This window comes from Sparus aurata, chromosome 17 (assembly GCF_900880675.1).
Source record: "Sparus aurata chromosome 17, fSpaAur1.1, whole genome shotgun sequence".
NCBI classification, from domain to species: domain Eukaryota; kingdom Metazoa; phylum Chordata; class Actinopteri; order Spariformes; family Sparidae; genus Sparus; species Sparus aurata.
Genome location: NC_044203.1, coordinates 30,350,814 through 30,365,118, shown reverse-complemented (window position 1 = coordinate 30,365,118; position 14,305 = coordinate 30,350,814). Strand labels below are relative to the sequence as shown.

Sequence of the window (14,305 nt, the reverse complement as noted above, 5' to 3'; positions counted from 1 at the left end):
TGAGACCAGCCCAAGAAGTATGATCTGGTTTATTGATTATACGTACGATGATGCATAATTTTGGAAACGGTGACATTTTTTTTGGACTAATTCACAAATGCCATTAAAAGGTCAAAGACTAAATGTTAAGACACAAGTGAAGGTGAGGTGTTTCAGGCAACGGTAATGATTTAAATACACACTTTGTACGACAACCTGTGGGTATCCAGAACATCTGTACAGCAAACCTGTCAAATATTCAAATCAGCAACGCACGTTTTAACTGTACATGTCAGTATTTTCCAGCTTTGTATTAATTACATACATTTACAAGTCATTTCTTGACTTCATTGTTTTGCATCTTTGACAATCAAAGTACGATATCGTAAAAAGAAAAATACAGAAATCACAAAAAATAAAGAAAAATAAATCATAACTCTTCAAGTCTCGGCGGGTGCGGTGCCTGCGTGAGTCAGGTTCATAAAAATGTTAATTTTAACCATAAAAAGAGCACATCTTTGTTCTTTCAACGGTTCTAAACAGAACTACAGAAGAGTTTACAATAAAAGTACGACTCGTGCTAAATGTGTTACTTGTTCTGTGTCAAGGCACACTTCAAATTACAACACGGGCAATCTTTTTCTTTTGTTTTAAAGGCAAACAATAGAAGATTCGCTGCCAGAGAAATCCACTTATAGAAATGTAAACGATATTCAAATAATACAAATTCGGGGAAAAAAGGCTTTTGCAGCGTAAGACTACAGCGTAAGACTACAGCGTAACGACATTAAAAAAAAAAAAAAACATGGCTGAGCTTCATCGTCGCAGCTTTAAAGGTGTCAGTGTTTGTTTCAGCCTGTAGCCCAGAATACATGTCATAAATGTCTGTTTTAATTCAAAAGCCAACCAGGAGTGCATGCTGCCGGAGTGGTAAAATGGAGTCTTTTATCATCTCCAGACTCCATTCATCGATTCAGGAATTTTCAAAAAAACGCATTCTCTCGTGCCAGAAATAACGAAGCGCTAACTGCAGCATGTGACTGGAAATAAATATATGAAATGTGAATTCAAAACATGCTTTCACTCTGCGCCGACACAGAGACGTTTCTGTCATTCTTCCCTACACGCCAACTCGATGAGGTTCGGATGTGATGGTGGATCTCAGTGTGTACGGAGAGACAGTGCCACCCTTCTACCTTGAAGCAACCGCTGATAAGAGTCGACGTGACCCGAGGGGGGGAAAACGATGGGAGGGATTTGTTTTCTCCAGTCTCACCAAATTAGATCAACGATTAGCCTGGAAAAGTAAGAAATGATGCCTCTCTAAATACGTCTGTTGGAACAGGGCTTTTGATCCGTCTTCGCTGTTCCTTCATGCTCAAGGAACAAATTCTACCCAGAATCCCTCACAGGGAGCGTATATACACTTTATTTGTCCTGGAGGAATGAAAGCTCTTTAGATTTCAGTAGTGTTCTAACTAGGCTGCAATGTTAACTATTGATCAGTGTCAGCTTTAGAGTAATGTCAGTCAACGTACGTGTGCTTATTTACACAGAGTATCATACACCTACAACTGCATCGCTGCAGTTTCACAGCTAATTCACTGTCTTATACTTTGGTTGGTACCTATGTGTTAGGGGCGTTTGCCCTAATATGTTCTCTTTGATAACTCATGTTTTACTTTTGCCGTGTTGACAGCTGTTACATCTATGACAGCCTCACAAACTGAAGCTTCGGTGGTGCTGCTTATAGAACTGCTGCTGGCGCTCTTTGGCGGATGCTTCCGTTAGCTTGTCTCTTCTATCGATCACTCCGCCCTTTTCCTTCTCCCCCTCATCCCCTGTTACGCTCCCAACATCGCTGAGGTCCCCGAGGTGCTCGATGGAGTCATATTTCTCCAAGTCGGAAGCGATGGTCTGCAGGCTGAAGACTGAAAGGGAATCCGACCCCGCCCGCTCCCGCTCCCTCTCCTTTTCGTTTTCTTTGTACTTCTCCACCAGGTCGATGGCTGCATCTACTCGATCTGACCCAGCCGCACAGCCGCTGCAGGCTCCAACTTCTTTCTTCACTCTGATGTCGGATTCGGCCCCGACGGGGGGACTCCGCCCGCCGCGGACAGTGGGGCACCCTCCCTCTGCCTGGTCTCTTCCTCTCTGAGCGTGGATTTGTTCGCTGATTTGTTCCAAGTTTCGTAGAGCAATGGAATAGCGGGTCTTCACTTTGGCTACCTGCTGTTCCAGCTGCAGCACTTTGGTCTTGTTTTCCTGGAGTCACACAGAGGGCACAGCAACTTCCATCATTCATTTCAACATTGATTTTATGTCATAACCTACTAGTGACCTCTAGTAAATCTATAACATCCCGAATTCATTATAGCATTTTTGCCAGCTCAGCAGCATATTTACAACAAAAAAAAAAAAAACACACAAAACACTTTTTTTTTTCTTGCAAGAATGAGAAACTGGGGCTGACCACACACCTCACAGAACATGTTGTATACTGTGTGCTCCTGGTTTCAAAAACAGTTTTTACCGTGTGTCTACATTACCTCCAGTATGTGGTTGAACTGGGCCTTGAGCTCAAAGTAAGGTTTGGATTTCACGATCACTCTTTTAAGGGACTTTTGCAGCATCTGAACTCGAGCCTCAGCCTCCTGACAGGCATGGGTGACTCGCATGTGCTCCCTCTCGCTGCGGAGTCGCTCCTCCTCGGCTTCGTTCACCTTTGACAGACACGCAGGAGCAGGGTGTTAACACACACACACACACACATCGACGCACAGCCAGTGTTTTAATGAGTACAACGCATGTAAATCTCTTCATTGACTTATCGACTCCAGCGATGTTTGTAACATACTAAACAGTGAGACAGCGCCATGTCACCTCTCACACAAACTGTTAATGTTGAAGGGAAGTTCATTTATCTTACGCATCAAGTCTGTTTACAGGTCTTAGGGTATTACGGCATACGTGAAGTAGGCCACAACTAGGTCAGCAGTCAAGTTGCACTGTGAGTAACGTAGGCGTGCCGGGGCGTCAGTGCTCAGATTAAAATACTAGCGATGGATATTAGCAGATATTGGCTTATCACAGACTTATCAGTATCAGTTTCAGCGTATGTGTTGTTCAGTATGCACCGATATTAAAACTGTGTATTTTGTACATGACATAATACAGAAAAGGATGCTTGTGGTCATTTGTAATTATGAAATTCCCAGTGAAGAATATAGTTACACTAAAAACTACGCTCCCTCTGTATCTCTGTCACAAGTTGTTGAGGAACCACATTTTAGGGATAATCACAAAAACTGCAGGTTGATCTAATGATACTGGAATCTTTTTACTCCCCGATGTTGGTATCAGCATCAATTAGTCACATCATGTATCGATCGGGGTCGTTATGAGGTCAGACTTGATCATTACAATAGGAAGGAGATGCATAACGGTGCATCACAAGGGAAGAGCCAACAACAGGAAAATACTCGGCATAAAACACTGTTTAATCTTTAGGCTATATTGTGAAACATGATACACCTACTGATATTTTGAAATCGCCTCAAAAGTACTTCAGAAAATGCTACGACTGGGCCACACAAATCAAATATTACAATACATCACAAATGATTAACAAAATGGGGTTGATAAATAATCTACGTGGCTGAAAGCAACTATCAGGACAAGTAGAACAGTCTGGTTAGTTCAGACTATCACATCACTTTACTTTATTTCGTATCATGATGTAAAGAGATCCAGGATCTAAGATGATACATACCAGGATAAAAATATGATATCAATATATTGCCCAGCTATAAGTAACAGTCATGAATATGCATCACATCCACAGCAGCAACAGCATGTCAGCCGATCGATGCAAATATCACATCTTCTGTAGAAAGCACCAGTACACGTCAGTCAGCTCAGTGGAAACATGTTCCAGTATCACTCTACTAAAACCACAACACAGAAACGAGTGAGGGGAAACCATTTACGTTTTGAAGATATTAAGTTGACCTTACTTTCAGATGTTATGTTAAACTGGCTTGTTGTTGCGATGATGCATACTTCTTTTAACGTTACAGAAGCAGAGAGTTCACCAGAGTTCACGAGTCAACCCATCATGACTCATTTTTTTTTTTAAGCATAAGGTTTGAATATGTGTACGTGAGAACATGAATTAAACTGGAGCAGGGATTTGGCAGCGGGATTTGACAAGCAAGAGTGTGTGGAATTTAAAAAAAGACAAGACCATTGCTTGTTTCTCTACTACATGTAAAATTGCTCAAATAATAAACAAGATCATGGATTTACACGGATTAAGCTTCTTTTGTTTTATTCCTATGTTACTATCCACCACGTGTTTCATCCCGTTTGAGACACGAGAACCGTCCTGCATCCATCCTGTCTGGTTTTACTCCATTGTTTTAGTGCATGTATTCATTCTTCTCTCTGTTACCTTGGAGGTAGCGTGGTTGAGCATCTCCTGCCAGGTGGGATCCAGGGTGTTCTTCCCATCAGCCATCAGGCCCTGCTCTGCCACATAGACCATCTCCCTGGCGGCAGTGTGCATAGAAACGGCTCTCTCGTAGCTCAAAGCCGCCTTCTGGGTCTCCTGCTGTGCCTACAGAGAGCAGACAAAACTGCCTACAGAAGTGGAATATGACAAGGACACGACCCCCTGTTCTGTTAGGTCCAATTCAATCAGACCTCAGTCAAAGTGTGTTTGTACATCAGTGTTTTTACTTTAACATGCTTGACTTTCGATGAAATTAAAAATGCATCAGGCCCACGAAAATGTAGGAACAGGTCAGGTGGCTATAGGAGAACAAATTAAATGTCCTTCAAATACCTTTATTTGAATATTTATTGTATATTTTTCTCACACAGCTAGCGCTCCTGTGGCAACAAAACAAGCATCTCGTGTCCAGATTGTGTGTAGGGCTACATCTAGTTAAGATGTATCACACGTCATATTTGGCAGTAGATTGAATATCACATGCATATTAAATGATTTGTATGGCGAACGCATTCCGACGACTATGAACACTCCTTCAGTGCAGCCAGGAATGCACTTGCAGTAAATATATTACATATGTGGACAAATGCATTCCTGACCACCTCAGAAAATGCTGTCCGAACAATAAAATACAATATTTCTCTACAATGCACTTTGGGAGCTACTTCTGTCTTTGAGAGCTTTCCACTTGTGATCAGCTCATCCCAAGATGCATTATGGCGCTTTATGAGATGAAAGGCTGGGGTTTGGGTTCGCAGGTTGACACCAAAGCAACTAAATGAAATCCACTTTGATGTATTTTTTGTATTCGGTCCACGCCGATTCACACCGGCCAATTACAACTAAACAGGCAAAAGAAAGTGGCTCTCGCTCTCTGAAGGTCTAGATGAAAGACACTTCAGAAGAACTTGTTTATGCTCAGGCTAAAACTGAGTTACAAAAGGTTAGCAACAGCCTGTCTAGCCACGTAGAATAACTTGTGTATTGTAAACTCCTGTATATCAATTTAGTAAAATGTATTTAAAGTGTAATAGCTAACTGGGTACATCACTTGTATGTGTATCTTTTTATCTGCACACCTGCAGTATATGTATATGTTTTTTATTTCATTAACTTTTACTAGTTATTAAACCAACACAGTATATACGAGTATTAAAGATTATTAGGGGTAAGACACAACAGGTTTCTTTCAGAGTCTGTGTTTATTGTGTCTGATTGCTGTTAAATGAATACATTTCAAAATGTGCTACTGTGGCTCTGATGCAGCAGTCTTTCTTTACTTATAGTCACCGCTCTGATCTCACTCAACGTCCCGCCCATCACACTGTCTGATTGGTCATAAGCATATCAATTTACGACACCGCCCAACCTGTCTGCCTTACATTTTATTCAGTGCACAACAGTCTACCACAATGTTTAATTTAATGAATTCTACTTTAGATTTTCACTTCTGCACTATTCTTAGGTCTTGTGTCTCAGATTCCCTTTTTCTTATAGACTTGCGTGACTTTCTCTGCATGCATACTGTATGAGCAATGTTGAAGTGAGCCTGAGAACAACAATGTGATTGCTGTGCACATGACTGATAACAAACTTGATCCTGAGATACCGCGGCTTATCTTCTAATCACGTGGGACACATGTTTTTAGACACACAAATCGTCTGAGCGTACCTCTTTCGCAAGGCGACGAGCTTCATAGTAGGGTCTTGCTTTCTCTATACAGCCACCAAGCTGAGAGCTCTGAGCATTTAGCTTCCTGGCGGACTCTGTGAGGATCTTCCGGTAGCCTGATCTGGCATCCTGGATTGTTAATGCATGAAAATGACAAGATTAGATTAGAAGGGTGGCTGTGAGTGAGCAATCTTTTCACCGAGTGTCAAGCTATCAGCACTCATACATTTTCCGTTTGAAGAGCTCCAGACTTTATGCTTAGAGATATTGAAAACTAAATTATCATATTGATTAGCACATTCTGGGTAGACTACTAAAATATTTAAGAACAGAGGCAGACTCTCAAGCAATTCCCAGGGTGGTAGTAAATGTTCTTTTCACATTACTCATGAGTTTTGTTTTGTCAAAATCAAAGGGACTTTTCAGTCTGTTTTGCATATTTTCCGGTTAGGTGTATGGAGACTGAACGAATGTTCCAAACTGAGAGGAAAGTGTGTTATTACTAACATCCAACTGCAGTTCTAGTCTGTTGATTTCAGCACTGGCTTCATTGAGATGCTCCAACTCTTCCTGTGGGGGAAAGAAAAATAGTGCACTGCTTCAGGCCTTTATAAAGAAACAGAACAAAATAAATGTGTATATTCTTCTTATAACATAAACAGTCACAGACATGGTTAAATTAGCTCCAGTTGGTAGCTCATCCCAAAAGCCAACTTAGATGCAAGCTCGGCACAGACTGGGGCTGAAATTAAATGTGCTTCGGAGGCACTGTATGTCCCCATGGTGAAATAAACATGTCAGCTCACTTTTGATCTGACAAACGAATTTGCACAGATCACAGTATTATGGAAATAACACAAAGCACAAAGAAAATCAAAGCACCACAGTGTTTTTTCTCCCAACACACAGCCAAAAGCAGTCCAGTTTTACCCGCCCAGGTAACAATAGCTTGGCTGATGGAGGTTTGATGGCCACCAACAGGTTCTCCTACCTGGATCCTGGGGTCCAGCTCCTCCTCGTAGGGGCTGTGTAATTGCTCTCCCACGCATTTCTGTTTGTCACTTTCGCCGTCCTCACAGGTGTCCCTGAGCGCCGGTTCTTGTGAATTTCCATTGGTTTCGGCAGCTTTGACCTCCTCATCCCCACCGGGAATACCCTCCCTCCAGTCCCCCCCATCTGACTCCCCAGACCCGGCGGGGCTCTCTCGCAAGTCGCCTGGCTCCATTCCAGGCCAGACAGTTTCGCTAGCTGCAGCGTTAGCTAACTAAGGTTGCTTCGACAACAGACGCGGTGGCTAACTAGCCCCGAAGCCCGTTCCCTACAATAACAATTCAGTGTTATTTAGCGGGGGTTAATTACTTGGTTGTTCAGTTTGCAATCCGCCATATCAAATCACACCGAAACACGAACCCACTGAACCAAACCCGCCTGTAGCCTAGCACGCTAACAGGCTAACGCCGTCAGTGAGAATTTAACGGCTGCTTTTCAGCAAACAGGTGAGAACAAACAGTTGTCATGAGATGCAAAGTAAACGGGCGTCCATCACTATGTGCCCCCATCACAGAGGTTTTCAGCTCCATCTCTTACCGGTTCCTCATTACTTTAGCTAGGCTAGCTAGCTAACGGTTTCGGTCTCACATCATCGTTACAAATGAAGTAAACAGACGAGACTTGGTTAGTAAACGGGCGCACTGCTTTTGGACCAGGGCGGCTACCGTAGACACAGCCAACAATGGAGACTGATTTCTGTCATAGGGTGATTATGTTTGTTTGATGATGAAGGTCATCTGTGTTGTTATGGAAACTCCCTTCAAGCCAAATTAACATCTAAACAATATAAGGAACTGCTTTCCTGTAAGATGTACGGGCTAGTTGAGTTAATAAAGTAACTTAGGATATAAAAATGGTAATGTTGAAGTGCCTTGTTTAAAAGTTTGTGGAATTAGATTAACAAACATAAAATGTACAAACATAAGAAAACTCGTACAAGATTATAATAACAAGATTTCACCCAAAAGGACACCTTATTTGTGTTCAGACATATACTTAAAACTAGCACAAAGCTTAATTATGTCCCTTCTAAATTTAGAGGAAGGCACTCTAAATTCTTGCATGATATTTACCCATGCAACACATTAACTTCCAAATTTAGGTGTTAAATGCACCTTTTGTGGTCCTGAGCCAGAGACAGTTACACATGTATTTCTATCACTAGCCCCCACCAACTGTTTGAGAGAAACAAAGGTGTTTCAGCCTATAAACATCATCACTAAATTTGAATCTAGTAATCTTAACATCATATATGTAGTGAAAACTGGATAAACAGCATAAACATGAATCAAGATTCCCTAGAACCTTTTCAAACTACTATTCTCTGGTTGAAGTTTGTATATAGATGCATTACTTATGCCAAACAAAGTGAATTCAAAACTTAATTATAAAATGCAGTGTGTTATCAATTTATTTTTAATGTTTCATTAGTATTATAACCCATATCCGTATTTTTATGGATGCTTTTTCCATCAAATATCTCTGATGTCTTCTGCACCAAGTTTACACATCACCAAAATTCAGCTTCTCAGATTTGGCATCTTTGAAAACTGTGGGAGCACTTCATCTATTTTAAACCACACTACCCAAGTAGATCATTTCAACTGGTAATATTGTAACCTGTTAGATAATATGAACTAAGAGCATACCGTTCTTTCCAAAAGAACTAAATAAATTAAACAACTCGTTAAAATGTCATTGTGTATTATTTTTTATTTAAAAATAGAAACACACACACACATGTAGTTTGCAAGGTTACAAACCTGCAGTGATCACTACATCAGATAATCATTAAACAGAATTATTAGACATTAAAGTGTAAGCAGGAAGAACTGATTTTTGTAGTCGACAACACTGATAATCAAATGTCAGATTATACTGCAGTTATGACCAGTCACCATCACCATGAGCAACCATACCACAGATTGTTTTACATTTGTCTCGGACAAACAGTACATATACGCTACCAGAAATTGCAAATAATTTAAACGAAGGCGTCAAAAACTAGGCAACTGCATTGAATGCATTAATGAATGTCAAGTGCACAATTAGCATAATATAAAAATAGATCTCTGGTGAATAACAGCAGTCTAGCAAACTGTTTAGGCCTTTTTTCCTACACTGTAAGAAATGTTTTGGAATAATGAAAAAGACCTGAGTGGTATTGGCAATAACCCCTACACCAGAAAGAAGAACAATCCATTCTGCATTATCAAGGACAACAATCTAGAGTAGATATCATTCAATCAATCAAGAACTATTAGAACATCAGTCTTTGGCCTGGAATGATTTCCCCCAACTGACATTTAAAAAAGGCTTCACATCGGCTTTTCTTCTGGATTATCAGCTCCAGCTGGTATCGTACTGGGTCCATCCTGGAGGAGGGGCTAAGTAGATTCTCTGTCCCCTTGACATAAAACTGACGACCCCTCTGTACCCTGTTCGAGGTACTCCGGACTTCAAGTCATCCATGATTCCCAGGTTTTTGGCCATCACTTTGAAACTGTCCTTTCTTGAGTATTGAAGGCGGAAAGGCCCAGGTCCTTTTAGCTTCCCCTGCTTAACATCTTCATATGTAACCACAGGAGCACTGTAAACTTCTTTCTCAAAAGCTTTTCTATACGTCTCCTCGTTCAAGTAACCCAGGTCTAACTTGCTGAAAGGCACAAATTCGGAATTCAGTTTAATGTAACGCAGGTACTTGTCATAAAACTGACCCAGACTTACGCCTTGCCGGCCAAATGTCAAAGTTCTTGAGATCTCTGGCCGTATACAGGCGCGGTTGCGGCGCTGCTCTGGCTGACGCATCCAGTCGTCCCAGAATGAAGCGGGCCACTTTGGCTCCAGCTCCTCCCACACATCCTTAACGAGCATCCAACCCAGACCGGGAAAGAAGTCTGTCCGGTAGAGCAGGTTAGCTTTTCCTGGATCCACAAAGCCGTCCCTCCCATTGTCATTCCAAGCAGATACACACCACAGACTGGGGTCAGATTTCAGAAGTGGCAGCAAGGCTCGGAAGTACTCAAAGAAATCTGGCGCCACCTAGAGTAGGAGATAAATAATTTAGTCTACATGCCCCCGTCAACAAGTGATATCAGCTGTTTTAAAGATGAGTGAACAGCTGTGAAATATAGAACCAAAACATTATTTTATACATCATTAAATAAACAAAGAACATTTCAATTTATTTATGGGCTTTATGTAATTTATGTGATCACAAATCAAAAATGAATGATGTGATTACCTCCAGATCATCCTCAACAATCACAACAGATGAGTGAGAAAGGGTCTTGAAAACTTGGTTGAGAGCCCACCGGTAATGCCTGGAGATTTTGTAGTAACCCTGAAACTTCTTGTGCTGTGGTTGCACAGCAATATCTGACAGGTCCGGCTGTTTCAGATGAGTTACTTTGTCCCCATAAGAGCGAATAACCTCGGCGGTTTCCGCGTGCCCACAGTCCTGACTCACTATGATTGGGTAAAGCTCTGCTGAAGGTCGGTGCTGCAGGAGTTTGTCCAAGCAGCGCCTCACCGTGACCCTGTTACAGGCGATAACCAGGATAGGAATGACAGGCTGAGGGGGGACGACGACCTTTGGCCCATCTCTGTTTGATGCCTCCCACTGTGAATGATGATTCTGGATCTCCAGCAGGATTTTTCTCTGCCTTTCAAGCTCTGCTTCGAACGTGTCTGCGATTCGCAGCACATCTCCCACCACATCATTGGTAGGCCTTACAGCAGCTCTTTTCTGCTCTTCGCCAGGTTCACTCAGCTGGCCGGGCAGGGGTCTGCCCCGCAGCAGAAGGACCAGTATGGCGTTCCAGGTGATAAACAGGAACGCGCCACAAAGGATGACAGAGCCTCTCTTGCGGAGCATGGCACAGTAACTCAGAGAGAGGGAGGAGGGTTCAAGAGGACAGGGTCTGAATAGAAAGACGTGTCCTTGTTACAGACAATAGGAATGGGATATGGGAAGGGCTGGCTGTGTATCATCACAAGCGCATGATCAAAGATCTGGAGTTGCACCAAGTAGCTTGCTTCCTGTGCAGTGACAAAAGTTAAAAAGACACAAGTCAGTGTCGCTAAATGCAAAGACAGACGAAATGTGGCGGGGGGCCGGAAACATCTTGCAGGAAACTTGTGATTCTGACAGATCCTCAGCTTTGAATATCCTCTTCCATCTGAAACAAGAACATGATGTACTTTAGCAACATAAAAATTGCTATCAAAATGAAACTCAAAGAGGAAATAGCCCTTGGGCGACAAAACTGTTTCTAAAGAATGAAACCAGATGATCAGGCACATGTATGCAAATTTCCATTTCAAAGGAAGTATGCTTCATGGTTCTGAACTGGAGTGATGATTCACCAAACTGCCTCTGATCGATTTCCTCTTATCACCTGTGGCTGCCTCTACAGATAAGCCGAGCGGTGGCTTATGAAGACTGAAAAACAACAACTATAAACACTGACTTTCGACCTCGCTGTCTTCCCAGCAGCTCGACAGACGGGTAATACTCGAATGACTGTAAATACTGTAGCTTAAGGAGGAGCGTGTTGAAATTAGCCCTTACCCTGACAGAGTGGCCACTTCTCCCTCTGCTGCACATTTCTCCGCCGTTTCTTCGATGACAACCAGCAAAGTTGATCGACGGGAGCCGAGAGACCTCGTGCGGCTGCTGTTAAACTCTTCTCCTGCTAGTTTCCTGGCTATAAAAGCAACTTAACGCCCCTTAGTTTATCTTCTTTCTCACGAGACTGGAAGAGGAGGAGAGGGAGGAGGAGGAGGAGGAAAAGTAACACGACGACTTCCTGGGTATCGACCAGTCACGGGAAGTCCCGCCTCAACTGTCACCTCGAGACGTTACACAACGTTGTGACGTATGAGCGGCTCTCAGCGGAGCCAATTAACAAACCTGTGACGTCTTCGTGAGGAAACGTCAGCTCTCACACACCGTGGCGTCGAAAAATGATATATCCATTTTTTTTGTTTGTTTGTTTGTTTGTTTTTTACCTTAATAACTATCCAACCTTTTTTATTTATTTATTTATTTTTGTTTTGTTTTGTTTTGTTTACAAGAAAATCATACAGAGCTCTTGTAGGGGAAGAAACATCAGCACTGTTAATGAAGGTTCTCAGTCATCCAGGTCATCATAAGTGCTGTATCGTAGGCATAGGGATGGTTGTGGGTCACAGGAAGAGCCAGCGTCCTGTTATCCAAAGGTTGCTGGTTAAATTCCCCCGTTCTGCATGGCCTGATGTGTTGATTGGCACCTTGCATGGCAGCCACCACCATCAGTGTATGAATGTATGTATGAATTTCTGTAATTTGCTTTGGACACAAGCATCTGCTAAATGTAAGAGCAACCTTACGTGTTTCAGCTCTCGTCCAAGAGGCTTCTTCAGTTCTAACTGACAGGATTTTAAACTATGTTTTCCTATATTCCTCCATTTGACAATGCAAGTAACATCTCTGCAGCTCCAGCAGAACAAATACATTTTTAGCCATTTGCCGGGCCTCTGCTAATTTCAAACCCACGTGTGAAAATCATTTTTCAACCTTCATGTTTCGTCATTGTTATATTTCGGTGTTATAAGCGATTGTTGTTTTGTTAAATGTCTCCTCGAATGCCGCCCCTAAATGTTTTTCTTTAGCCTTTTTGCCTCAGCCTTGTGATTCTCACTTAATACCTTCCTTTCTTTTGTTATTTTTACACACATTGTAGGTGGGTGATAAGAGTTTAAAAGCAAGTAACTCCCCTTCTGTTAGTTAGAGCTGAGGAAGCCTCTTGGCTGAAACAGGTCCAGTTGCCATATGATACAGCACCTAGAAGAAACATCACCACTGTATTATACAAATGCTGTCAGTGTAAATGAAAGGAACGTGCTCACATGAACAAAATAGACAACAAAAAAAAGGTCCGAGGCATAAAGGCTAGAAATAACATTTTGGAGCAGCAAAGAAAAACAATTTAAAATCGTTTATGGACTCGAAATATATCACGATGAGACAATGATGCTGAGACATGATTTTCAGCAGAGACTCAGCAAATGTAGGCTAAAAATGTCTTCTTCTGCTTGAGCTGCAGCGATGTTACTTGCATCTATCTCAAGGGATGAGAATCGTCAAATGGAGGAACGTGCCTTTGCTTCTGTCTACCCTTGCTGTTGCCAAACAAACAAACACATAACAGTGACTCATGGGGAAAGAGCTCAGTGGTGCTGTTTGTGCATGTTTTGAATATCTTCAGGGTGTTTCAGCAGCAGTGGTCGACGGCAACTAGGCCACATTCACTGAAAGTGTAACTTAAAAGGACATTTTGACACAGCATTCTGCAGAAAAAGTCCCACTTTTGGGAGAGCAAAATCTCTGATTGACTTCCTTTTTAACATTTAACTTAGAGCACATCATTCCATAACTCATTGAGGCTAATTGGTACACATGAATTAAAGGTTAATGACTCCTTTTGTCCCTGATGTAAGGCTATACACAGAGAAGTACTATAAAGCCCTCTGTGGCTCCAGAGGAAGCTCCATGTGATCTGAAATATTGCCTCCAGTGATGTCACTCAGTGGATAGGTTGCATTGTGGGATGCCAGTTAGCGCCACTGCCTCACAGCCAGAAGGTGTGTGGAGCATGTTCTCCTCGTGCACTCCACCCGCGATCCAAAAACATGCATGTGAGGTTAATCTGACACTCTAAATTGCACTGAGGTGTCAATCTGTGTGTGAAGGGTGGTTTGTCCCTATATGCCAGCCCTGTGATGAACTGGCGACTTGTCCAGGGACTTTGGTAAATGGACCTGCATTTCTACAGGACTTGACGACCCGCCCTACAGCTGCTCGCCAGGGGTCAGCTGGGATCGACTCCCTGCACAGGTTAAGAGGCTACAGGTGATGGATGGATGGAGAACCAGAGATATGCCCCCTTTTTATACCGTGCATTCCTCTTCCTTTCTAAAACATGTTGCCTATATTACCCACAATGCAATTTAGCCATTGAGTGACATCACTGGAGGCATTTTTTTTTTACATTGCAGGCTTAAAATTAACATGTTCATCCATTATTTAACTATCCACTGGAGACCTT

At 42.3% G+C, this 14,305-nt stretch overlaps 2 protein-coding genes across 2 annotated transcripts; both read right to left on the bottom strand.

Moving 5' to 3' along the window:
* Positions 1–10: 10 nt before the first annotated feature.
* On the bottom strand, positions 11–7,389 carry sh3bp5la (SH3-binding domain protein 5-like, a). Its single transcript, XM_030395075.1, has 6 exons — positions 7,156–7,389; positions 6,672–6,734; positions 6,165–6,293; positions 4,433–4,597; positions 2,529–2,702; positions 11–2,244 (listed from the first exon to the last, which is right to left on the bottom strand). The coding sequence occupies exons 1-6, from the start codon at positions 7,387–7,389 to the stop codon at positions 1,699–1,701; spliced, it is 1,311 nt and encodes a 436-aa protein (XP_030250935.1). The 3' UTR covers positions 11–1,698.
* Positions 7,390–8,904: 1,515 nt separating this feature from the next.
* mgat1a (alpha-1,3-mannosyl-glycoprotein 2-beta-N-acetylglucosaminyltransferase a) lies at positions 8,905–12,048 on the bottom strand. Its single transcript, XM_030395124.1, has 3 exons — positions 11,788–12,048; positions 10,459–11,395; positions 8,905–10,256 (listed from the first exon to the last, which is right to left on the bottom strand). Exons 2-3 carry the CDS (start codon positions 11,089–11,091, stop codon positions 9,558–9,560), a joined length of 1,332 nt encoding a protein of 443 aa, XP_030250984.1. The 5' UTR covers positions 11,092–11,395; positions 11,788–12,048; the 3' UTR covers positions 8,905–9,557.
* Between the last annotated feature and the right edge of the window lie 2,257 nt (positions 12,049–14,305).

What these genes read in the sequence shown, in the direction of transcription:
- sh3bp5la (XM_030395075.1), bottom strand. Translation starts at nt 7,389, where the DNA reads ATGGAGCCAGGCGACTTGCGAGAGAGCCCCGCCGGGTCTGGGGAGTCA. An exon ending in AGCTGGACCCCAGGATCCAG is followed by an intron (nt 6,735 to 7,155) that starts GTAGGAGAACCT and finishes TTTCCCCCACAG; the next exon opens with GAAGAGTTGGAGCATCTCAA. An exon ending in TCAACCACGCTACCTCCAAG is followed by an intron (nt 2,703 to 4,432) that starts GTAACAGAGAGA and finishes TGTCTGTCAAAG; the next exon opens with GTGAACGAAGCCGAGGAGGA.
- mgat1a (XM_030395124.1), bottom strand. Translation starts at nt 11,091, where the DNA reads ATGCTCCGCAAGAGAGGCTCTGTCATCCTTTGTGGCGCGTTCCTGTTT. An exon ending in TTGTTGAGGATGATCTGGAG is followed by an intron (nt 10,257 to 10,458) that starts GTAATCACATCA and finishes CTCCTACTCTAG; the next exon opens with GTGGCGCCAGATTTCTTTGA.